This window comes from Bufo bufo, chromosome 4, assembly GCF_905171765.1.
Source record: "Bufo bufo chromosome 4, aBufBuf1.1, whole genome shotgun sequence".
Classification (NCBI taxonomy): domain Eukaryota; kingdom Metazoa; phylum Chordata; class Amphibia; order Anura; family Bufonidae; genus Bufo; species Bufo bufo.
This window is the reverse complement of record NC_053392.1, coordinates 61,204,958-61,229,669: the sequence shown is the minus strand read 5'-3', so window position 1 is coordinate 61,229,669 and position 24,712 is coordinate 61,204,958. Positions and strand designations below refer to the sequence as shown.

At 45.7% G+C, this 24,712-nt stretch overlaps 1 protein-coding gene across 1 annotated transcript in view; it reads right to left on the bottom strand.

Moving 5' to 3' along the window:
* Positions 1 to 3,114: 3,114 nt before the first annotated feature.
* Positions 3,115 to 24,712, bottom strand: part of GREB1 (growth regulating estrogen receptor binding 1) — a 109,134-nt gene continuing 87,536 nt past the window's right edge. Inside the window, exons 29-32 of the mRNA XM_040430970.1 lie at positions 23,520 to 23,655; positions 20,026 to 20,226; positions 17,465 to 17,603; positions 3,115 to 3,485 (exon numbers count right to left, since the gene is read on the bottom strand). Coding sequence (XP_040286904.1) covers positions 3,322 to 3,485; positions 17,465 to 17,603; positions 20,026 to 20,226; positions 23,520 to 23,655 — 640 coding nt within the window. The 3' untranslated portion in view covers positions 3,115 to 3,321. The remainder of the gene's footprint in view (positions 3,486 to 17,464; positions 17,604 to 20,025; positions 20,227 to 23,519; positions 23,656 to 24,712) is intronic.

Genomic DNA, 24,712 nt, shown 5'->3' with positions numbered 1-24,712 from the left:
CACTGTACTTAAGGTAACAAAAGGGCATCCCAGGTTATAGCCCTCTGCTGATGTTATCATTCGGTTATGTATGCAGCTTCTAGGAAGACATATGCATCTCCATGGATACAGACTACAAAGAAGCTATATGTAGTCATGCATTACTGCACAGCCCCTGTCCTCTCTAGCCCTCAGAGGGCAGAGTAAAGCCGGCCATACACCTCAGAAGACTGATGGCTTGTTTGGCCAACGGCTATCTCTTCTGATCCCTTATACATATGCATAATGTGTTCTAAATGGAAAACACCTTTTTTTTCACCTGCCCTCAGGGAAGAATCGGGAGGCCCCTATATACTTGAGGTCCCTTGATGCAGAAACCGTCAGGTTCAGAAAACATACATCTAGTATAGCTAGCTTAACACATTGACTGCAGGGCCAGACTACGCAGAGTCTGTCTGTAGTCTGTTACCATAAAGACACATAGATAGGCATAGGAGCTGCATACACAACACGGTTCATCAAAAGTTAAAGGGGGTTATCCAATTTCATGTGCTAGGCCCCTCACCGGTAATATACTTACCCCGCTCCCGGAGCCGCTCCTGGTCCCCACACCGCCGCTGCTGCTTCTCCCTGCACAAGGATGAACACACCCTAGCATCAAGGGTACATTCACACGAATGCATCCGTTTTGCGTCCGCAAATTGCAGATCTATAAAATACAGATGAGGTCCTGCACAGAGAGCGCCTGCCCTGTTGCCTGCGGCACTGTCTGTAACAAAGCACGCCTGCCGGCACCGGGCTTAAAAGTATCTACCCACGTGGGGTCCTCATTTTGAAGTCAAGGGGTCCACAGTCCATATTTTGCAGCACAGTATAGGACACATTCTGTCTTTTGTGGAACTGACATAGATGCAGATGCTGTCCGTGTGCTATCTGTAGAACAGATAAAACATGTTCTATACTTTCACAGATCCATTGAGGTCAAAGGGGCCGGAACAAAACGCGGACACCACACGGACCACATCCGTATTTTGTGTATCTGTGATTTGCGGACTGCGGTTGTGTAAATCTACCCCAAAGTGGGGTGAATAACTAACATGGACACGTGTACGCAATATCTATTTTATTTGAAAAACTTGTACATATTAAATTATTACATGGCCAAACCGGGAAATACTGCACATAGCACATACACTTTTTACAAAAATAAAAGCCATTTTAAGATTGACATGCAAACTTAATAGACACCAAGTCATTCCCTAACTAAGTGTGAACAAAACGTCAAGATTCATTAATATGAAGGGACCGTGTTCTCTAGAAGTAGGCGCTGACTCACCCATGTTATGTAACATCGCCCAGTCATTGGGTATACTGGCAGGGAGTCGATGTGCGCCAGCCAGAGACTCGCACTTCATATAACCTACACAACTTAATGCAAGAATCAGAGAAATCCATGGGATTTCCCATCATACGTTAAAAATGTGCTTATGTCACTTACGTTATTATGACCGCACGCACGCCATCGTGCAAAATACGGAAAAAACCCTATTGAGATATATGAGGCTCCATTTGTAGGCATCGGTATTATGCACTTTGTTTGTCGCCCCCTCTGCAATGTGGTACAAGAGCCGTTCACAATTTGTTTCTTGCAGAATCTCACGGAATCCATCAGAAGGTCCAACAAAGGTCCAGTATGGACCCATAGCAGTCTATGGGCGCTGTGTTACAGATTAACCATAATATGGCTGTTTGTATGAGCCTATGAACAGGGCTAAAGGAGGTGAGAGATAAGTGTGGGATAACTGTGTTACTTCAAATTATTCTAAAATATTTACATTTTTGCATAAGGCTACTTTCACTTTTCATTTTTATTTTCTTTATTGTCCCAAATAATCTAAAATGCAAATTTTAAGAAATTTTGATTCAAAGCCATCTGCTACATTGCTAATCACTTTGATTCTTCATTTCCTATGCAGACCTCGGCATCTCCCTGGTAACAGACAACAACTAATCCCTTTGTAGTCTTAATCCCTTTGTAGTCTGATGCGCCAGTCATATCCTCTTACTGGGGTCAATGATCTTGAATGATCTGGGATCACCTGATGAAATGAGTGTTTGTCCATTTGTTAGGTGATCAGTGGCACCGTTACACTGACCCATGTAACGGTGCCACCGATCACCCAACAAATAGACAAACACTCATTTCATCAGGTGATCCCATCTTTTAGATCATAAGTTGCCGGTGGCACATCGACCTCTGTAAACAGGGATATGCTGCCAACAATATACGTATTGAATTGTAGCAACAATCCTTTGCCTTCGATTAAGATTGCACTGGGCCATGTAACGAGCGCTGATCAGCTGATCATTTTTGACCCAGCTTTGACCCAAGTAATGGAACCATAAGCTAACATGCATGTGGCAGGTTCATAACAAGTAGTGGGTAGATGGAAGAGAATGTGCAAAATCAATCTACATGTTTTTTTGGTTTTTTTTGTTACCATGAAGAAACATGGGTCTGCATAGGAGCTGCATACATAAAATAGGACTGTTTAATCAAATTGCTTCATTTTAGATACAGGCAAACCTGTGCAGATGTCTGGGTCTACAGTAGGCTTGGAAGGCCCACGGAGATCAGTGTTGTGCAGACAAGGACCCAGTGTGACTCTGTCAGTCCACATAGAACTGGAGCTGTTCCTGGTTGGTATAGCTAATGATGAAAATGAAAAAATGGTAGTACCATTATAGAAACTATCTATACTATGGGTAAGTAACTCAATGGACTTGTCTTTATGAACTCATGCACACAACTGTGTCCATTTTGCAGTCATCCGTGTGCTGTCTGCATCCATGCAGTCCTATAGAACATGTCCTATACTTGTCCACAAATTGCGGACTGTGGACCCATTGAAGACAATGGGTCCGGAACAAAATGCAGAATACACGCGGACCGCATCAGTGTTGCAGATCCGAGGTTTGCGGACTGCAAAACGGACAGTCGTGTGCATGAGACCTAATACTGCTCCTCCTGGTGCCATTTTACATCACAAAACCTCCATAAATGCTGACAATATTAATCATTCACCTTTTAATAAAAAAATAAGCACAAAAAATAATAAAGTTACATTTCTCCCTATTCAGTGCCTAAAATATATACAAATACATATTACATATAAATAAAACTAGGAATGTAAGTGATGAGTTTGTCCGTGTTATCACGCCAGGCATTGCTGTTTGTCAGCGCCGACAGTGTAACAGTTCTGTCCAGTGCAAAACATAAAATAGTCCTGTCCTATAGGGTTCAGCCGTATGCCCCTGGGGGGATTTCGAGCCACCGTATTTTTAAACATGGCGACCAGTCAAGATGAATAAGGGTTTGTCTTCCTTGGCGTTGGCTGTTTGGAACTCATCTCGCAGACGGAACTGCCACTCGTCCTCCAGCTCCAGTCTCACTACGGTCTGACGGAGGGCGTTGCGGTCTTGGCAGACAACACACAGGGTGGCATCTAATCGATAAAAGAAACTGGTTGAGATATATGACTGCAATGTAAAACTAGTTCAAGACATGATTCACAGTTGCCGAAGATGTAGCGGACATACTGAGCATCCAATGAACAGTGCAGTTCAATGTAAATGTACTACAAAGTCCAGCATTTCCTGGCTGCATTCTAGGACTTAGCACTGTTAACAACAAAAAGCTACAAAGCAACAATCAGTGACCGAAGTATAGATACCCTGTAGAAATGAAGTGCGGGGTACCTCTTGTGTCATCACCGGCTCAGTTATATATACCGCCCTCCAATACTTCAAATTGCAGCTCTATAGTCAGTCCATTTGGTTGCCATGGGGCTCTTGTGGAGAGGTGGCCCAGGGCTTGTTGGTCTGATTCCCTTTTCTCCAGGGTGGTAAGAACCTTCTATCGTTGAAGGCTATGAACACTAATGTTGATCACGAATATTCGAATTGCGAATTTTTATCGCGAATATCAGCACTTTGAGAATTTGTGAATATTTTGAATATAGTGATATACAGTATATTCGTAATTTTGAATATTCGAGATCAGTACACATGATCCCTCCCTGCTTCTAGCTTGTGGGCCAATGAGAAGGCTGCAATATCTTTGACTTTAGGAGTAGTGTTGATTGCGAATTTTCGTAATGCGAATTTTTATTGCAAATTTTTCAAATTGCCGATTTCCGCAATCAAGAAAATAATGACTTGAGATAGCGAATTCTCGAATTCGCTAATATATGCCGAATATTCGCCCAAATATTTGTGAAATATCACAAATTTGAATATTGCCCCTGCCGCTCATCACTAATGAACACCTTTGGAGGAGCATATTTTTTTTATTGCATTTTACTCATTTTTGTCTAAAAATCTTTTTTTCAATTGTTCTTTATTAAACATATTAAGCCATTATGTCACAAAACTGTTTTAAACCTTATCTCTAAATTACTAAAAAGTCATAAACACTTATTTAAGCCACATTCTTATCAGTAAGATAAGAATTGAGCGATAATGAGTGTTTATAAAGTCAGAGATAAGGAGCCATCAGTTGAGCTGCCAGATGGAACAGAGTCTGCGACTAGAGAATCTGAAGGCTGTACAGAGAAAGGGGTTCAACATTTTAGTAAAGACCAATTGAAAAAAATCATTTTAGTTCAAAATGAGTACAATGCAATAAAACAATTGCCCCAAAAGCTTGTACTTGTAGTTCTGCTATCACTGATGTGAATCGGAGCAGCCCTCACTTACCAGATCCGTCCACTACATAGTTGACTTCTGGCACCAAAACTACTGCAGAACAGCTCATCATGCCTGGTGTGAGACTCCTGATGATCAGATATTGATGGTCTACCCTGAGGATAGGCCTTCAATAGTAAAATCCTGGACAACTCCTTTAAGGGTCATGGAAATGGCAGGGAGAGGGAAACAAATACTGGGCTTTTCTGTCTTGGGTGGCAAACTTCAGCACCATAAAGAGTGTCCTGTTTTGATCTTTGCAGTGGGACACCTCCTTTCCATCTACACATACAAAGAAAACTGTGGGACTCCAAATGTACAAAAAATATATAACAATCTTTATTAATTGATAAATAATAAATAGCTTATTCTAAAGAAAAAGGCCAGACGGATATTGATACAGAGAACTTTGCATCGGGTGTTGTCCCTAAGATAGTGATCCACATCTACAAGATATACGATGGAAATAAATAGCACTATGGAGCATATTACTACCAAGATGATGAGATATAAAATCTTCAACAATCACCAATAGATCGTACAAGAACATTAATGTGTTCAGTTATTAAATAACAAGATTGCCCCATAGGCCCACAGGTATGTCGGTTAGGCACAATATTGCATTGGCAGTGTCGCTGAACAAGACACCACATTACATGTAGATGTCTAAAATATCACAAATAATAACTGCCGTGCAGACTACATTGGCAAGAGGAATATATAATTCGTACAGCAGCACTGCAAGTGCATAAAAAATACCAAAAGTTTACATATAATGCGCCTTATAGTAAAACAGATGTACCCTGTGACATGGTTCACTTGTAATCATGCGCGTTTCACCCTCAAGGCTTTGTCAGAATGTAATAGATATAGACAGTACAGGGTATATATAGGGAATGCAATGGGAGTATACCTGATAATTATAAATATAATCACCTGCGTTTCCATCTATGCGGCCGCAAGACCACCATGATAGCCGACTTGATCTCTCAGCACATCCCTGCCGCACCACTGCGCACGTGATGACAACATACGGGAGCACGTCGGGATGTGCAGTGGCTGGGTTTGGGATGGCCACAACGCTACGCTGGTTCCCCACATGTTGCTGCTCTCCAGAAGGGATGGTAAGGCGTGGTGCACCCCAATGGGAAATAAGTCCAGAGAGTCAGGGTCTGCAGTAAACCAGGGTGCTTCTTTATTGAGGGAATTCAGGTACAAAACAATACAGGCGAGGCATTGGGCTGGCTTCTCCAGTGTCCTCCAAGGCAGTAGAAGGGTTTGATGCTAAGGAAAGGCCTGAGCTAGTTGTCCCTCTTTCTCTTCAGAAGGCTGGTACCCTGGTCCAAGGCTCGTGATCCAGGGTCTGTGGCAGTGTATCCCCGTCTCACCGTCTTCTTCTGGTCACTCAGTAGTCTGGCAGAGTATCTTCTTCCAAGCACTGTTCCCTAACTGCTCTCGTTATGTACAGTTTTTGCTAGACTAGAACCTTCTATTGGGAGGGGTGTAGTGGTGAAATTCAGCACAAACAGATACAGTACATTCTTTCAGCTCCCGTCTGGTATAGACTTACATTAGAGTTTCAATGATTCAATGGCAATGACACAGCAGGTTTTCCAGACAAAAACAAGTTTCCAGACATCACAACATAGCTAAAACCAGACATTTAAAAGTTCAGGCTGTCTGCTTTTTGGTGGTAACGCATCGTATCGCGACCCGATGGAACGCAGGCGATATATCTAAAAGGTGATATTTCAGGCGATATACAGTCAGGTCCATAAATATTGGGACATCGACACAATTCTAACATTTTTGGCTCTATACACCACCACAATTTATTTGAAATGAAACAAACAAGATGTGCTTTAACTGCAGACTGTCAGCTTCAGTTTGAGGGTATTTATATCCAAATCAGGTGAACAGTGTAGGAATTACAACAGTTTGCATATGTGTCTCCCACTTGTTACGTGACCAAAATTAATGGGACAATTGGCTTCTCAGCTGTTCCATGGCCAGGTGTGTGATATTCCCTCATTAGACCAATTACAATGAGCAGATAAAAGGTCCAGAGTTCATTTCAAGTTTGCTATTTGCATTTGGAATCTGTTGCTGTTAACTCTCAAGATGAGATCCAAAGAGCTGTCACTATCAGTGAAGCAAGCCATCATTAGGCTGAAAAAACACAACAAGCCCATCAGAGAGATAGCAAAAACATTAGGCGTGGCCAAAACAACTGTTTGGAACATTCTTATAAAGAAGGAACGCACCGGTGAGCTCAGCAACACCAAAAGACCCGGAAGACCGCGGAAAACAACTGTGGTGGATGACCGAAGAATTCTTTCCCTGGTAAATAAAACACCCTTCACAACAGACAGTTGGCCAGATCAAGAACACCATCCAGGAGGTAGGTGTATGTGTGTCAAAGTCAACAATCAAGAGAAGACTTCACCGGAGTGAATACAGAGGGTTCATCACAAGATGTAAACCATTGGTGAGCCTCAAAAACAGGAAGGCCAGATTAGAGTTTGCCAAACGACATCTAAAAAAGCCTTCACAGTTCTGGAACAACATCCTATGGACAGATGAGACCAAGATCAACTTGTAGCAGAGTGATGGGAAGAGAAGAGTATGGAGAAGGAAATGAACTGATCATGATCCTAAGCATACCACCTCATCAGTGAAGCATGGTGGTGGTAGTGTCATGGAGTGGGCATGTATGGCTGCCAATGAAACTGGTTCTCTTGTATTTATTGATGATGTGACTGCTGACAAAAGCAGTAGGATGAATTCTGAAGTGTTTCGGGCAATAGTATCTGCTCATATTCAGCCAAATGCTTCAGAACTCATTGGACGGCGCTTCACAGTGCAGATGGACAATGACCCAAAGCATACTGCAAAAGCAACCAGAGTTTTTTAAGGGAAAGAAGTGGAATGTTATGCAATGGCCGAGTCAATCACTGGACCTGAATCTGATTGAGCATGCATTTCACTTGCTGAAGACAAAACTGAAGGGAAAATGCCCCAAGAACAAGCAGGAACTGAAGACAGTTGCAGTAGAGGCCTGGCAGAGCATCACCAGTGATGAAACTCAGCGTCTGGTGATGTCTATGCGTTCCAGACTTCAGGCTGTAATTGACTGCAAAGGATTTGCAACCAAGTATTAAAAAGTGAAAGTTTGATTTATGATTATTATTATGTCCCATTACTTTTGGTCACGTAACAAGTGGGAGGCTCATATGCAAACTGTTATAATTCCTGCACAGTTCACCTTATTTGGATGTAAATACCCTCAAATTAAACCTGACAGTCTGCAGTTAAAGCACATCTTGTTCGTTTCATTTCAAATCCATTGTGGTGGTGTATAGAGCCAAAAATGTTAGAATTGTGTTGATGTCCCAATATTTATGGACCTGACTGTATCTAAATGGCCCAGCAGATATACTGATCACATGATTCCAAACAACAAATCCCACAATAACTAGTGCTCAAAACAACATAATTGGTAAAAAAGCAAAAGAATGTGCATAAAATCAATGACATGTGCATAATTCTTTCTTATATAAAAATATATATAAAGTGCAAACAATAATATAGTGACTACAGTGCAATAAAGAAAGCCCCTTTCATGGGGCAATTTTTAAGATATTTGTATTTTATTTTGAGGGCATGTATGATAGTTGTCCCAGGTTTTTCCCCCCATTTTTTTTTGGGGGGGGGGGGGGAGGGGTGCACTTATGCAAACCCTTTTTTACTTATTAATTGGTGTTAATAGTACAACACTAGAGATTATTGATTGCACTAAAGTCACTTTATACTTTTTTATAAGAAAGAATTATGCATATGCTATATAATTTTTATATACAATTGCTTTGACAATATACAGTTGCAAGAAAAAGTATGTGAACCCTTTGGAATGATATGGATTTCTGCACAAATTGGTCATAAAATGTGATCTGATCTTCATCTAAGGGCTCTTTCACACTTGCGTTGTTCTTTTCTACCGGCATAGAGTTCCGTCGTCGGGGCTCTATGCCGGAAGAATCCTGATCAGTTTTATCCTAATGCATTCTGAATGGAGAGAAATCCGTTCAGGATGCATCAGGATGTCTATAGTTCCGGACCGGAACGTTTTTTGGCCGGAGAAAATACCGCAGCATGCTGCGCTTTTTGCTCCGGCCAAAAATCCTGAACACTTGCCGCAAGGCCGGATCCGGAACTAATGCCCATTGAAAGGCATTAATCCGGATCCGGCCTTAAGCTAAACGTCGTTTCGGCGCATTGCCGGATCCGACGTTTAGCTTTTTCTGAATGGTTACCATGGCTGCCGGGACGCTAAAGTCCTGGCAGCCATGGTAAAGTGTAGTGGGGAGCGGGGGAGCAGTATACTTACCGTCCGTGCGGCTCCCCGGGCGCTCCAGAGTGACGTCAGGGCGCCCCACGCGCATGGATGACGTGATCACATGGATCACGTCATCCATGCGCATGGGGCGCTCTGACGTCATTCTGGAGCGCCCCGGGAGCCGCACGGACTGTAAGTATACTGCTCCCCCGCTCCCCACTACTACTATGGCAGCCAGGACTTTAATAGCGTCCTGGCTGCCATAGTAACACTGAACGCATTTTGAAGACGGATCCGTCTTCAAATGCTTTCAGTTCACTTGCGTGTTTCCGGATCCGGCGGGCACCTCCGGCAAATGGAGTGCACGACGGATCCGGACAACGCAAGTGTGAAAGAGGCCTTAGTCACAACAATAGACAATCACAGTCTGCCTAAACTAATAACACACAAAGAATGAAATGTTACCATGTTTTTATTGAACACACCATGTAAACATTCACAGTGCAGGTGGAAAAAGTATGTGAACCCTTGGATTTAATAACTGGTTGAACCTCCTTTGGCAGCAATAACTTCAACCAAACGTTTCCTGTAGTTGCAGATCAGACGTGCACAACGGTCAGGAGTAATTCTTGACCATTCCTCTTTACAGAACTGTTTCAGTTCAGCAATATTCTTGGGATGTCTGGTGTGAATCGCTTTCTTGAGGTCATGCCACAGCATCTCAATCGGATTGAGGTCAGGACTCTGACTGGGCCACTCCAGAAGGTGTATTTTCTTCTGTTTAAGCCATTCTGTTGTTGATTTACTTCTATGCTTTGGGTCGTTGTCCTGTTGCAACACCCATCTTCTGTTGAGCTTCAGCTGGTGGACAGATGGCCTTAAGTTCTCCTGCAAAATGTCTTGATAAACTTGGGAATTTATTTTTCCTTCGATGATAGCAATCCATCCAGGCCCTGATGCAGCAAAGCAGCCCCAAACCATGATGCCCCCACCACCATACTTCCCAGTTGGGATGAGGTTTTGATGTTGGTGTGCTGTGCCTCTATTTCTCCACACAGTGTTGTGTGTTTCTTCCAAACAACTCAACTTTGGTTTCATCTGTCCACAGAATATTTTGCCAGTACTGCTGTGGAACATCCAGGTGCTCTTGTGCAAACTGTAAACGTGCAGCAATGTTTTTTTTGGACAGCAGTGGCTTCCTCTGTGGTATCCTCCCATGAAATCGATTCTTGTTTAGTGTTTTACGTATCGTAGATTCGCTAACAGGGATGTTAGCATATGCCAGAGACTTTGTAAGTCTTTAGCTGACACTCTAGGATTCTTCTTCACCTCATTGAGCAGTCTGTGCTGTGCTCTTGAAGTCATCTTTACAGGACGGCCACTCCTAGGGAGAGTAGCAGCAGTCCTGAACTTTCTCCATTTATAGACAATTTGTCTTACCATGGACTGATGAACAGCAAGGCTTTTGGAGATACTTTCATAACCCTTTCCAGCTTTATGCAAGTCAACAATTCTTAATCGTAGGTCTTCTGAGAGCTCTTTTGTGCGAGGCATCATTCACATCAGGCAATGCTTCTTGTGAAAAGCTAACCCAGATCTGGTGTGCGTTTTTTATAAGGCAGGGCAGCTGTAACCAACACCGGCTCCAATCTCATCTCATTGACTGGACTCTAGTTGGCTGACACCTCACTCCAATTAGCTCTTTGAGATGTCATTAGTCTAGGGGTTCACATACTTTTTCCACCTGCACTGTGAATGTTTACATGGTGTGTTCAATAAAAACATGGTAACATTTAATTCTTTGTGTGTTATTAGTTTAAGCAGACCGTGATTGTCTATTATTATGACTTAGATGAAGATCTGATCACATTTTATGACCAATTTGTGCAGAAATCCATATCATTCCAAAGGGTTCACATACTTTTTCTTGCAACTGTAGGGGTTTATTGATTGCACTGTAGTCACTTTATTAATGCTTGCACTTTATATATATTTTTATATAAGAAAGAATTATGCACGTCCTTGATTTTATGCACTTTTTTTGCTTTTTTATCAATTATGGCCTTTTGAGCACTAGTTATTGTGGGATTTGCTGTTTGGAATCATGTGATCGATATATCTGCTGGGCCATTTATAGGTTTGATTTATCTCAGTTTCCCTGATGTTCTGTCCCCTTTTAGATATATCGCCTGCATTCCATTGGGTCGTGATTAGGGATGAGCGAACCCGTGGATGTTCGGGTTTGCCGGATGGGACCCGAACTTTGGTGCACTAAAATGGCTGTAAAATAGTCATAGTAAGGGCTAGAGGGCTGCAAAAGGAAGCAAAATGGGGTAAAGAGCAGGACAATTGCCCTGCAAACAAATGTGGATAGGGAAATGACTTAAAATAACATAGAATAGAAAAAAAAAAAAAATAATAATCTTGAACTAGGAGGGGAGGTCAAAGTGGGCGTAGGAGGTTGAGGAGGCGGAAGACGTGGCGTTGTAGGTGGTTTTTGTTGTTTTTTCTTTTATTTTTTTTATATTTTTTAATAAATTTGGGAAGACCCCAAAACATTGGGAAATAGAAAAGAGAATGCAAAGAGAAAGTGCGTTGGAGTATAATAATGGCTGGGTGCGGCCGGTATACTTGTCTACTCAGCACAAGGTACGGACAAGTCCTGTGGGATCCATGCCTGGTTCATTTTAATGAACATGAGCTTGTCCACGTTGGCTGTGGACAGGCGGCTGCGCTTGTCCGTGATGACGCCCCCTGCCGTGCTAAACACATGTTCGGACAATACACTGGCTGCAGGGCAGTCCAGCACCTCCAAGGCTTAAAGGGCAAGCTCAGCCCATGTGCCCAATTTGGAGACCCAGAAGTTGAAGGGGGCAGACCCGTCATTCAGTACGTGTAGGCGTGTGCATACATACCGCTCCACCATGTTCCTGAAATGCTGCCTCCTGCTAAGACGTTCCATATCAGCTGGTGGTGCTGATTATTGTGGAATGCTGACAATGCTTTTCCACATTTCGGCCATGCTAACCCTCCCTTCTGAGGTGCTGGCGGTGCCCCAGCTGCATTGGCGACTTTTTCCTCCTCCTCTGCCTTCACCTTGTGCTTCCACTGTGCCCCCGCTGTCAGGTGGGAATGCTATCAGCAGCGTGTCTACTAGCGTGTGCTTGTACTCACCCATCTTCTGATCACGCTCCAGTGACGGAATTAAGGACAGCATGTTGTCCTTGTAGCGGGGATCCAGCAGCGTGGACACCCAGTAATCAGCACTAGTTAGAATGTGGGCAACTTGGCGGTCGTTGCTCAGGCACTGCAGCATGTAATCGCTCATGTGTGCCAGGCTGCCCAGAGGCAACGAAAAGCTGTCCTCTGTGGGAAGTGTATCGTCTGTGTCCTCTGTATCCCCCCAGCCACGCTCCATTGATGCCCATAAGCTGCTTTGGGTGCCACCCTGCTATGAACAGGGTTCCTCCTCCTCATCATCCTGCAGAACTGTGCCCTGGCTGGACAGTTGTGTACCTAGCCTCTGTTGGTGCAGGAACCCACCCTCCGAGCCACTTGTGAATGACTGGCCTGATAACCGTGGAAATGATCCCTCCTCCTCCTCCTCTTCCTCCTGTGCCACATCCTCTTCCATCATCGCCCGAAGTGTTTTTTCAAGGAGACATAGAAGTGGTATAGTAACGCTGAGGACGGCGTCATCAGCACTGGCCATGTTGGTGGAGTACTCGAAACAGTGCAACACGGCACACACATCCCGCATGGAGGCCCACTCGTTGGTGGTGAAGTGGTGCTGTTCTGCAGAGCGACAAACCCATGTGTGCTGCAGCTGAAACTCCACTATGGCCTGCTGCTGCTCGCACAGTTTTTCCAGCATGTGCAAGGTGGAGTTCCATATGAGGTGGTGAGCAGGAAGGCCGAAGTTACGCTGCATCGCTGACAGGCGAGCAGCAGTAGGGTGAGAACGCCGAAAGCGCGCACAGACAGCCAGCACTTTCTGCAGCAGCTCTTACATATCGGGGTAATTTTTCAGAAACCTCTGCTCCACCAAATTCAGCACATGCGCAAGGGATGTGCGTCAAACTTGCTAGCCTCAGAGCTGCTACGAGATTTCACCCATTATCGCACACCACCAGGCCAGGCGGCACCAACCACTCATCGGTCTGTTCTTCCATGCCCGTCCACAGCTCCTGCGCGGTGTGGGGTTTTTCCCCCAAACAGATGAGTTTCAAGACAGCCTGCTGTCGTTTTCCCCTGGCTGTGCTGAAGTTGGTGGTGAAGGTGTTACATTGACCAGATGAGGAGGCGGTAGAGGAGGAAGCGGAGTAGGAGGCAACGAGAAATGTCCTGCAATCCTCGGTGGCGGTAGGACATGCGCCAAACTGCTTTCCACCTCAGGCCCAGTCTCCACTGCATTTACCCAGTGTGCAGTTAGGGAGATATAACGTCCCTGCCCGTGCTTACTGGTCCATGTATCGGTAGTTATGTGGACCTTGCCACAGATGGCGTTGCGCAGTGCACACCTGATTTTGTCCGCCACTTGGTTGTGCAGGGCAGGGATGGCTCGCCTGGAAAAGTAGTGGCGGCTGGGAACCACGTACTGTGGGACAGCCACCGCCATAAGGTTTTTAAAAGTCTCTGTCTCCACCAAACGGAATGACAGCATTTCAAAGGCCAGGGATTTTGAAATGCTGGCATTCAGGGCCAGGGATCGTGGGTCAGTAAGAGGGTACTTCCTCTTTCTCTCCAATGTTTGGGGGATGGACAGCTGAACACTTTCATGGGACAGTGTGGACATGCTGGGTTACGGTGGTGGAGGTGGTGGTGTTGCTGCCACATCCTCTGTTTGCGAGGTGGCAGGTGCCACTGTCACTCCAGAGGGGGAGGAAGAGGCCGAGACTGCAGCATAAGAGGGAGCAAGAGGAGCCTGAGATCTTTTTTGTTTTTTCAGGTGTGTCCTCCACTGCAGCTCGTGCTTTGCATTTAGATGCCTGGTCATGCAGGTGGTGCTCAGCTTTAGAACATTTATGCCTCGCTTCAGGCTCTGATTACACAACGTGCAAACCACTCGCGTCTTGTCGTCAGCACATTGTCTGAAGAACTGCCACGTCAGGGAACTCCTTGGAGCTGGCTTTGGAGTGCTTAGTCCCTGGGTGTGGTGGGCAGTAGCAGTCATGCTGGATATGGGACGGCCACTCTGCTTTTGCACCCTGCTCCCCTCTTTTGCTGTGCAGCTGGTGCTGTGTGACCACCACCTCTTCCTCCGAACTGCACACGTCACTCGCATGACCTTGATTCCATGTGGGGTCTAGGACCTCATCATCCACCACATCATCTTCCACCCACTCTTCACCCCTGCCCTCCTTGCCGGTCTGCACACGGCAGAAAGCCAAAGCAGTTGGCACCTGTGTTTCGCCATCATCATCAGAGATGTGCTGCGGTGGTCCTCCCATGTCCACATCCTGAAACATAAGTGGTTGGACATCAGTGCACTAAATCTCATCCACTTCTGGGGCAGAGCTAGGTGGATGGCCTACAGAAACCCTGCTAACAGAGTCATTAAAAAGCATAAGAGACTGCTGCATGACTTGGGGCTCAGACGTCTTGGCTGATTTGCAAGGTGGTGAGGTGAAAGACAGATGCCCATGGGCTGCAGGTGCCAACTGTGGTTTCAGTAGGGGACCGGGTGGGAGACAATGTGAAGGAACTGGAGGCACGGTCAGCCATCCAATCTACTACCACCTCTACTTGTTCTGGCCTCACTATTCGTACACCGGCAATCGGGCCTACAAAATGACGCTGAATGTCTTGTCATCTACGTGCACCTGAGGAAGGTGTTTCATTTGTGCGTGCAGCTGGCACAGATCGACCACGTCCTCTCCCTGCAACAGGAGCTCCACCAACCCCAGCAGCACCACGACCAGGGCCACGTCCCTTATTTGATGCTCTCCTCATTCTTTAAAGTCACCCAATGAACTAACAGACAGATTAACTTTATTAATTTCCCTGTCACATATGCAGTGCAGGTGTACCTCACACCAAAAATGGGTATATGTCACCCATCAAACAGACGGATTAACTATTGGTATATTTCTGTGTCAGGGGTACAAAGATGGTGCATTGCACCCACAAAAAAACACTATAGGTCACCCACAAAACAAATAGCCAGATTCCCAACACTGTCCCTCACTTCAGCTGCCTGCTGCCTGTCCCTGCACTACTCAGAGCTGATGGGCGGTGCTACACGTAATCCAGCTTGTATAGAGCCTGGGCCACATGATGCACCGGCCAATCACAGCCATGCCATTACTAGGCATGGCTGTGATGGCTTCTAAGTGCCCACAGCATAAAAGCTTGTTGATTGGCTGCCGTGCACCCTTTCAAAAGGGTTATTAAATGCCTGAACACCAAACTCTAACTTTTCCGGCAAAGTTCGGGTTCGGGTTCGGGTCCGGGTACCCAAACTCGCAATATGACGCATTCGCTGTCTGGCTCCATCCCGACGTGCTCCTGTATGTCGTCATCACGTGCGCAGTGGTGAGGCAGGAACGCGCTGAGGGATCAAGTCGGCCATCATGGTGGTCTCGCGCCCGCATAGATGGAAACGCAGGTGATTATATTTATTATTATCAGGTATACTCCCATTGCATTCCCTATATATACCCTGTACTGTCTATATCTATTACATCCTGACAAAGCCTTGAGGGTGAAACGCGTGTCGAGGTACTTGTGCGCAGGGCAGCATTCCTGATTACAAGTGAACCATGTCACAGGGTACATCTGTTTTACTATAAGGCACATTATATGTAAACTTTTGGTATATTTTCTGCATTTGCAGTGCTGCTGTACGAATTATATGTTCTTTTTGCCAGTGTAGTCTGTGATATTTTAGACATCTACATGTAATGAGGTGTCTTGTTCAGCGACACTGCCAATGCAATATTGTGCTTAACCGACATACCTGTGGGCCTATGGGGCAATCTTGTTATTTAATCACTGAACACATTGATGTGTACGATCTATTGGTGATTGTTGAAGATTTTATATCTCATCATCTTGGTAGTAATATGCTCCGTAGTGCTATTTATTTCCATCGTATATCTTATAGACGTGGATTACTATATTGGGGACAACGCCCCTTGCAATGTTCTCTGTATCAATATCCGTCTTGCCTTTTTCTTTAGAATAATCTATTTTTTTATATTTATCAATTAATAAAGATTGTTATATATTTTTTGTACATTTGGAGTCCCACAGTTTTCTTTGTATGTGTAGATGTCCATTATTTCTGTGGGTTAGATGCTGTCTGATTGGACAGGGAGGTTTTTGTAGGTTATTTATGTGCTATATATCACCTCCATTACATGTAAGCTACTTGGTAAGATGTCAGAGCTAAACACTAAAATAGCAACAACACACTTAGGCCTCTTTCATACGGATCCGCAATACACGGGCACCGTTCCGTGTGCATTCCGCATAACGGATGCGGACCCATTCACTTCAATGGGTCTGCAAATCCGGAGATGCGGAATGGTGTGGAACGGAAGCACGGAACGGAACCCTACGGAAGCACTACGGAGTGCTTCCTTGCAGTTTCGTCCCGAACTTCCGTTCCGCAAAAAGATAGAACATGTCCTATCTTTTTTGCAGAACGGCCGGATCGCGGACCCATTAAAGTGAATGGGTCCCGAATCCGCTGTGGCTGCCCCACGATGGGTGTTCGTGCATTGCGGCCCGCAGCATGACCATGGGGTGCACACGTTCGTGTGCAAGAGGCCTTAATGCTGTCTTGAGAAGCCGATAAGCAATGTAACCTGGTGCATTTAATATTATTTCCACTTTCCAAGCCATGGATATAGTGTGAATGTCAGAGAGGGGTCACAATTAAACCTTCAGAACAGTCCTTCTAAGGGCTTGTTTACACGACCGTAGTGCTCCCGTGGCCGTATTGCGGGCCGCATACGGCAGTTACGCAATGCACGGGTCACCAGGCGTGTGCATTCCGCATCAGGGATGTGGACCCATTCACTTGAATCGGTCAGCAAATCCGGAGATGCGGTGCGGAACGGAACGGAACCCCACGGAAGCATTACGGAGTGCTTCCGTGGTGTTCTGTGCTTCCGTTGCGCAAAAAGATAGAACTTGTTCTATCTTTTTGCGGAACGGACGGATCGCGGACCCCATTCAAGTGAATGGGTCTGCGATCTACATGCGGCTGCCCCACAGTCGGTGCCCGTGCATTTGCAGTCTGCAGCACGGCCACGGAGCCCTTACGTTCATGTGAACAAGCCCTAAGTGATAATTATGATGGCTGCTTGAGATATTTAACGCTTAATTGGCATCAAGAGACATATGTCATGAGGGATTACAGGAACGTGGACAGTACAGTCTCTGTGCCTGACTTACCTTTAAGGAACTGAAACTTCTTCAAGAAACTGGCAACAACAAAAGAGTCACAGAGGTGTAGCAGGAGCCCACTGAACGCCATGTCGGGGCAGGTAATGTTAACCGAGTGGGGCCGTGAGCTGACGTAACAGACTGAAATCTGGAAAAACGAAGGAAGGATTGTATTCACTGACATTACGTATAGAAATAAATGAGCAAATACATATATTTACAGTCTATAGCACTGTGAATGAAGCAAAAGGGTGCAAGCCACAGGTCTACAATTCCAAGTCCTAACTGATATAGAAGAAATAGAAAAATACACAGCTCTCTAGGAAAATCAAGTGAAAAAAGTGCGGTACTTAATTCAACTGTTTCCATGTTTCTCAAGCTTGAGAAAGGCCCAAGTAGGGCTGAAATGTTGCATGGATATCGGTGAATATGCGTTCAGAAGACAGCTCTCTCTCCTGACCCGCCTTAGGTTACTTTCACACTTGCGGCAGAGAGATCCGGCAAGCAGTTCCGTCGCCGGAACTGCCTGCCGGATCAGGCAAAATGTATGCTAACTGATGGCATTAGTAAGACTGATCAGGATCCTGATCAGTCTTAAAAATGCCTGATCAGTCGAAAAAATGCATTGAAATGCCGGATCCGTCTTTCTGGTGTCATCCGGCAAAAACGGATCCGGCATTTATTTTTTCACCTTTTTTTCAGTCTGCGCATGCGCATACCGGAAGAACGGATCCGGCACCAATACATTCCTATGGGAAAAAATGCCTGATCTGGCATTCAGGCAAGTCTTCAGTTTTTTTAGCCGGAGATAAAACCGTAGCATGCTACGGTTTTCTCTTTTGCCTGATCAGTCAAAACGACTGAACTGAAGACATCCTGATGCAAACTGAACGGATTACTCTCCATTCAGAATGCATGGGGATATACCTGATCAGTTCTTTTCCGGTACAGAGCCCCTGTGACGGAACTCTATGCCGGAAAAGAACAACGCAAGTGTGAAAGTAGCCTTATACACATACACATTCTGCTCGGCATGGCTCAGTAGGGAGAGTGGAACAAGCGGCAGCCAGACTCCTCTGGCGGTGTCTTTTCAGGCCCCCATACACATTAGATGGTCGGCTGATTGTGCAAAATTGGCAGGTTCTGACTGTCAGCATACATCTGATGTGTGTTGACCGGACCTGATGATTTTGCTGGAGATTAGCCATCTGCCTCTTTCACACTTGCGTTGTCCGGATCCGGCGTGTACTCCACTTGCCGGAATTACACGCCGGATCCGGAAAAACGCAAGTGTACTGAAAGCATTTGAAGACGGATCCGTCTTCAAAATGCGTTCAGTGTTACTATGGCACCCAGGACGCTATTAAAGTCCTGGTTGCCATAGTAGGAGCGGGGAGCGGGGGAACAGTATACTTACAGTCCGTGCGGCTCCCGGGGCGCTCCAGAATGACGTCAGAGCGCCCCATGCGCATGGATGACGTGATCCATGCGCTTGGGGCGCCCTGACGTCACTCTGGAGCGCCCGGGGAGCCGCACGGACGGTAAGTATACTGCTCCCCCGCTCCCCACTACACTATACCATGGCTGCCAGGACTTTAGCGTCCCGGCAGCCATGGTAACCATTCAGAAAAAGCTAAACGTCGGATGCGGCAATGCGCCGAAACGACGTTTAGCTTAAGGCCGGATCCGGATCAATGCCTTTCAATGGGCATTAATTCCGGATCCGGCCTTGCGGCAAGTCTTCAGGATTTTTGGCCGGAGCAAAAAGCGCAGCATGCTGCGGTATTTTCTCCGGCCAAAAAACGTTCCGTACCGGAACTAAAGACATCCTGATGCATCCTGAACGGATTTCACTCCATTCAGAATGCATGGGGATCAGGATTCTTCCGGCATAGAGCCCCGACGACGGAACTCTATGCCGGAAGAAAAGAACGCAAGTGTGAAAGAGCCCATGTGTATATTGGCCTCCAGACACTCCCCTGATGGCTGATGTTGGGGTAGATAAGGGTCAGCACACTGGATTTCAACCTCAGGAGATAAACCCTTCCAGCTGACTATCTCACGTGTAGGGCCTGTTTAGGTGTACACGGTCAAGTTTTCTTATGCAGTTTTAAAAGCCAAAAACAGGAGTGGGTTATAAAAGAAGAGAAAGTATAAAGGACAGATACAACGTCTCTTCTTTTTTTAATGCAATTCTGGTTTTGGCTTCCAAAACTGCATTAAGAAACCTGACAGTGTGGCCGCACCTTAAAGGCACCTTTACATGGCCCGATGGAGCCATCAGGTTTCCGGATGCAGTTTTGGAAATCGGAAATTGCTCCATTATTGTCCATGGACTGTGTCCAGTATTGCTGCTCAGCTCTATTCATTTTAATGGCGCTGACCTGCAATACCAGACACAGCCTATAGACGAGAGTGGTGCTATTTTTGAAAAAAAAATTAAAATAAACCTCACTTGATAATTTCAAACAAATGTCAAACTCAAACCTGATGTAGGTTCCCATAGATGAAAAAAACCTCTTATAAATCAGTTGGCGTTGAATATTTGTGTAAGAATGTGGTTTATGTACCTGGGGTCCAAGGTTCAGGTAACAATCCACCACAAGCACCGGGTGGCTGCGGTTATTTACTGACAGAGGAAAGAATCGCTGACTGTGAAACTGGAGGAATTTCTCCAGCAGTAGCTGAGCGGGGGCGGCCAGGATGGTGTGCTTACTATCGGGAGCGCAGATGTAGTGAGCCGAGGAAACAGACAGCGACGAATCATGGACCTAAAGGAAAAATCCAGAAATCGAAATAAATGAAGTATAATCCAGAAATGGCCGTAAAGTGGTATTTTACACTAGGATTGCACACCTCACCTCCTTAGTCAGATATAGAGGTGAATTAAGGTCCCTTTAGATGGGACATTTCAGCAGGAGATTGTCAGGAAGGAAGCGTTTCTTTCCCGGCAATCGCCTACTCGTCAGTGGAGGAGAAAGCTGCATTTACACGCAGCAATGCCCTCCACAGTATGGGGAGGAGAGATCAACTAATGCCATCGCTTGTCCCCATACTGACTCATTGTTTGCCAGCAGCAGGGCGTGTTTAGACAGCACAATCCGCTGCCGGCAAACAACCATTTAGGTGCCTGAGCAATTACCGGCAGCACCTTTACACTGCCAGATAAACCTATGAACGCTCATCATTCTCAGCCTATGTAAAGGGCCCTTTACACGTAGTACAGCCTGACATAATTTGGATCTTTTGCTTCCCTCAGCATCGATTCTGTGGACATTTTCTCTATATTCTTGTTGAGTGGGTGGGCTCATCCTGGAATGATAGAAAAGCTGTGCTGTAAATCCTCTCTTCTGCAAAGGCCGAGGCAGGGAAGATGTAACATGATCCACTCCTCCCCTCTCACAGCATGTCTCTAGAGACCCCTTTACACTGATAGATTTAGCAGACGATTGTCAGGGAGAAAGTGTTCCTTCCCGACAACTGCTGCTCATCAGTGGAGGAGAAAGCTGCATTTACATGCAGGCATCTCCTTCACAGTATAGGGAGGAGCGATCGCTAATGCCATCGCTCGTCCCCATACAGAATCATTGTTTCCAGCAGCAGAGTGTGTAGACGGCACAATCTGCTGCTGGCAAACAATGATTTAGGTGACCGCACCAATGATCCTATTTACCCATGAACAAGCGTTTCGACCGTTCATCGGGTAATTGGCAGCACCTTTACACTGGCAGATAATTGTTAACTAGCGTTCCTATGAACGCTAGTTAGCGATTATCTGGCCGATTCTTGGCCATGTAAAAGGGCCTTTACACAAACACTAAAGGCCCTTTCACACAGGCTATGAATCGTAATAAACACTTGTTTCCAATAACTGCCCCATTTAAAAGGTCCCCCGATGAACAACGAAGATTCATTTGTTGGGGGTCACATCTTTCATGCAGCACCTATAGTATAATCCTTGTTCGCTGGCAGCACATCAGGTAACACCCCAGAGTTGTATTACGAAACTCTCCTACCCTGCTACAATCTGTTAAAAGCCTTAACCTTGTCATCTCATGTGATTTTACATTATGTCATTCACAAATGTGCATAAACCATGTTAAATTCCATTAATGTTGTAATTTTCTATGTTCACCAGCAGGTGGCAGCAATGGCTTGGTAGGGACTTAGTTTCAGTTTAGTACATCTAAGCTGGAATAGGTAATTTCAGCTTAGCTCCCCCTCTGTGGAGGTGTGGACTATTCACACAGCCTACACCCTGGGTGGAGAAGGAAGTTAGAGAGGAGTGCAGCCCACCCCCTGCTTGGGGTAGGGTGTGCGTGTTAGGAGCTCCCAGATATAGGGAAGAAAGCCAGGATCTTGTCTCGGCTGAGACATTGATCAAATCCCCAGCCTGAGCCCCGCAGCCTCAGCTGGATGAAGCAAGCAGACAACCTCCAGTTTCAGGAAGAAAGCATTCCCTGAGAATATAACTGTGAGTAAAGTCCAGAGACCCAGGAGTATCCATATTCCTCCTCAGCTAGTCAGTCCCCATAAAGCAGAAGATATAAAGAAGTGCAGAAGCCAAATTCCTGCCATAGTTTTAGAGCTATAAAGCAGACGTCCTTTGGTGCAAGCTCCAGGTTTATAGAGCAGAAGATTCAGTCCTGCCAACCATTGCTGAAAGCCTGCTGGGACCTAAGACCAAAGCTGGATTTTGCTTGGATGAAAGTTACGCCTCATGCACACGACCGTGACATTTTTTGCGGTTAGCAAACTGCGGATCCGCAAAAAACTGAAGTGCTCTCCGCATCTTTTGCGGCCCCACTGAAGTGAATGGGTCCGCACCCGAGCCGCCAAAACTGCAGCTCGGATGCGTACCCGAAGAACAGTCGTGTGCATGAGGCCTTACTCTCAGTAAAGACGAGTTTGGACTTTACCAAAAGTCTGGATATCAGTTTCTGCTGCAAAATCCCTCTATCACTCCTCCTATCACTACACTCCATTTTATTGCATGTGAGCCAGGAGTCCAGCCGTACCCAGGTAGGAGACACCGTTGACACAATTACCACTACCATACAGAGACATTACACCACTCTGGCATTCCTAAACTGGGACGTGCATTATAACACCTTTGAACGGCCCTGTGATAGTACCCTGCGCACGCTGCAATTGGCGTCACGAACAAACTACAAGCTATTATCCATCCATATCCTGACCCACTGCATAAGTGGCATCAGCGTACCCGTTCCTGGTCACTGCAATCACCCTCTGTAAACAGGGAAGCGCTGCCAACAAACTGGAAAACGGCCATCATTATGCAGCTAACGAGCGGATGATGATCAGGAACAGTCATTGTCCGCTCGCTGGGCCTGTGTAGAAGGACCCTACGGGAGACATAATTCCGCAACTAACCCTTCTATTTCTAGCTGAAGGCTTTTGTGAAAATTTACTGAAAACTTGAAGGAAATAAGAACTAAAATTGCTTTCCCAGCACAATTATGACAGGTTTGCTTAGAGAGGATTTATCCTCTCTCATGACACGTCGGTTTTAGTATACACTTGTAATCTTCATGAAATACCAATTCTGGAGCATCTTTTCCCATCATGGGTGCCATCAGTCAGGAGGAAGGGGGATGTCCCTGCACAATCACACGGCCAGTGTCACATTGTGTAGGGACACACCACTTTGACACGGGGAACGGTAACACTTAGTTGTCAAATGATTCATACATTTTTAGGAGGAATAACAGAGAAACAGCATATCCTCTGTAAGGTCTAATAGGTTTTGAGTGATGACCCAGTGACATCCGGCAGCCAGTCAGTCCTGAGGATGGATAACTTTAATGACCTGACGATGGCAAGCGCATTCAGCGCTGCTACATGTCTGCAGCTCAGGCTTTATTCAAGTGAGCTGAGCTGGGCTGCAGTACCAAACCCATGTGGACAAGAGTGGCGCCGTTTCTGGAAAAAACTGGCCCTTTATTGTAATCTCATACCGCCCCTTTAATGTACTGCCATCCAGCATTTCTCTCTTATGTCAGGCGATTCTAGCCGCAAGCGCTGAATTTATAAGTGTCCTTACCTTTGGTTTTATATGCAGAGAGCGGTGTCCTCCGACCGCTATCTGCTTCTTCATGACACTGAAGTGATTGAAGCGACACATGAGGAGCCCAGAGCTGTTGACTCGTAGATTAAAGTCCACATCATCACACGTGAACCTGACAGGGGAAACACAGGAACAATCGGGAGGAAGCCACATACCGTCACCATGCACAAGGCAATCATTCAAAACCGCGTGCAAGTCCCCATGTGGCGCAGTGCAAAGAGTGAAGAAAGGATATATATATCGCCATGAGTAGTGATATCTATAAAATATAGCATAATATATTACAGTAAGGCCTAATAGGATGCCCAGACACTGTAAGAGGAAATTATGGAATTTAAAATTGCTCAACCTAAAATATAAAAAATTAAAATAAAAATAAAAACCTCAAATAAAATAAATTATGCATAAATATAGGTTTTAAGTGGTTTGATTCTTGCAAGTTATAATTAAAACTTTTAGGAAAGCTACAAGACAAGCCATGATGCCATTACAGTTTCACCAAGGCCCGAACGACTTATGCGTGCTTAAATAGCTCCAGTCATTCGAAATCCATGCCAGTTTCCATGGCAGAGCAGTTTTTGGATGCACCCCATGCGCTACTTCTGGGTTGCAGTGAATGCACAGTCTCTGTTCCGGTAGCGTAAGCAGAGCCTCTGAGCATGTGCCACTACTCAGAGCAGCAGCGCAGGCGGGCAATTGTCCTGGTAAGGCGAGATGTCCAGCCCTGTCAATCAAGTGGCGGGGGAGATTCTTTGGCAGCGAGGACAGCCACTCGAAGGTGAAGAGCCAAATTCGAGTGACTACAATACACTTTGCTGTCCAGTTGTTGAACTGAATGGTGCTTTCAAAATGAGACTTTCTTAGGCTTCTTTCACACATGCGGCAAAGCAATGCCAGATAGTGCCATGTGCCCGCTGGACCCCATAGACTACAATGGGATCTGGCGGGAATCCGGCTGCTCTCCGGCATTTATGTCAGGATTCAGCCAGACAAAAAATTTTGAAAACTGTTTTCATTCGGCCGAATGCCGGCATAAAGGCGCCAGGGAGTGACCAGATCCCCTGCGGTTCCCATTATACTCAATGGGCTCCGGTGGTAAATGTCGGTTAGAACTCCAGGCTGTTCATCGGCCAGATTGCTCTGTCGCATGGGGGAAACTAGCTTTCTAT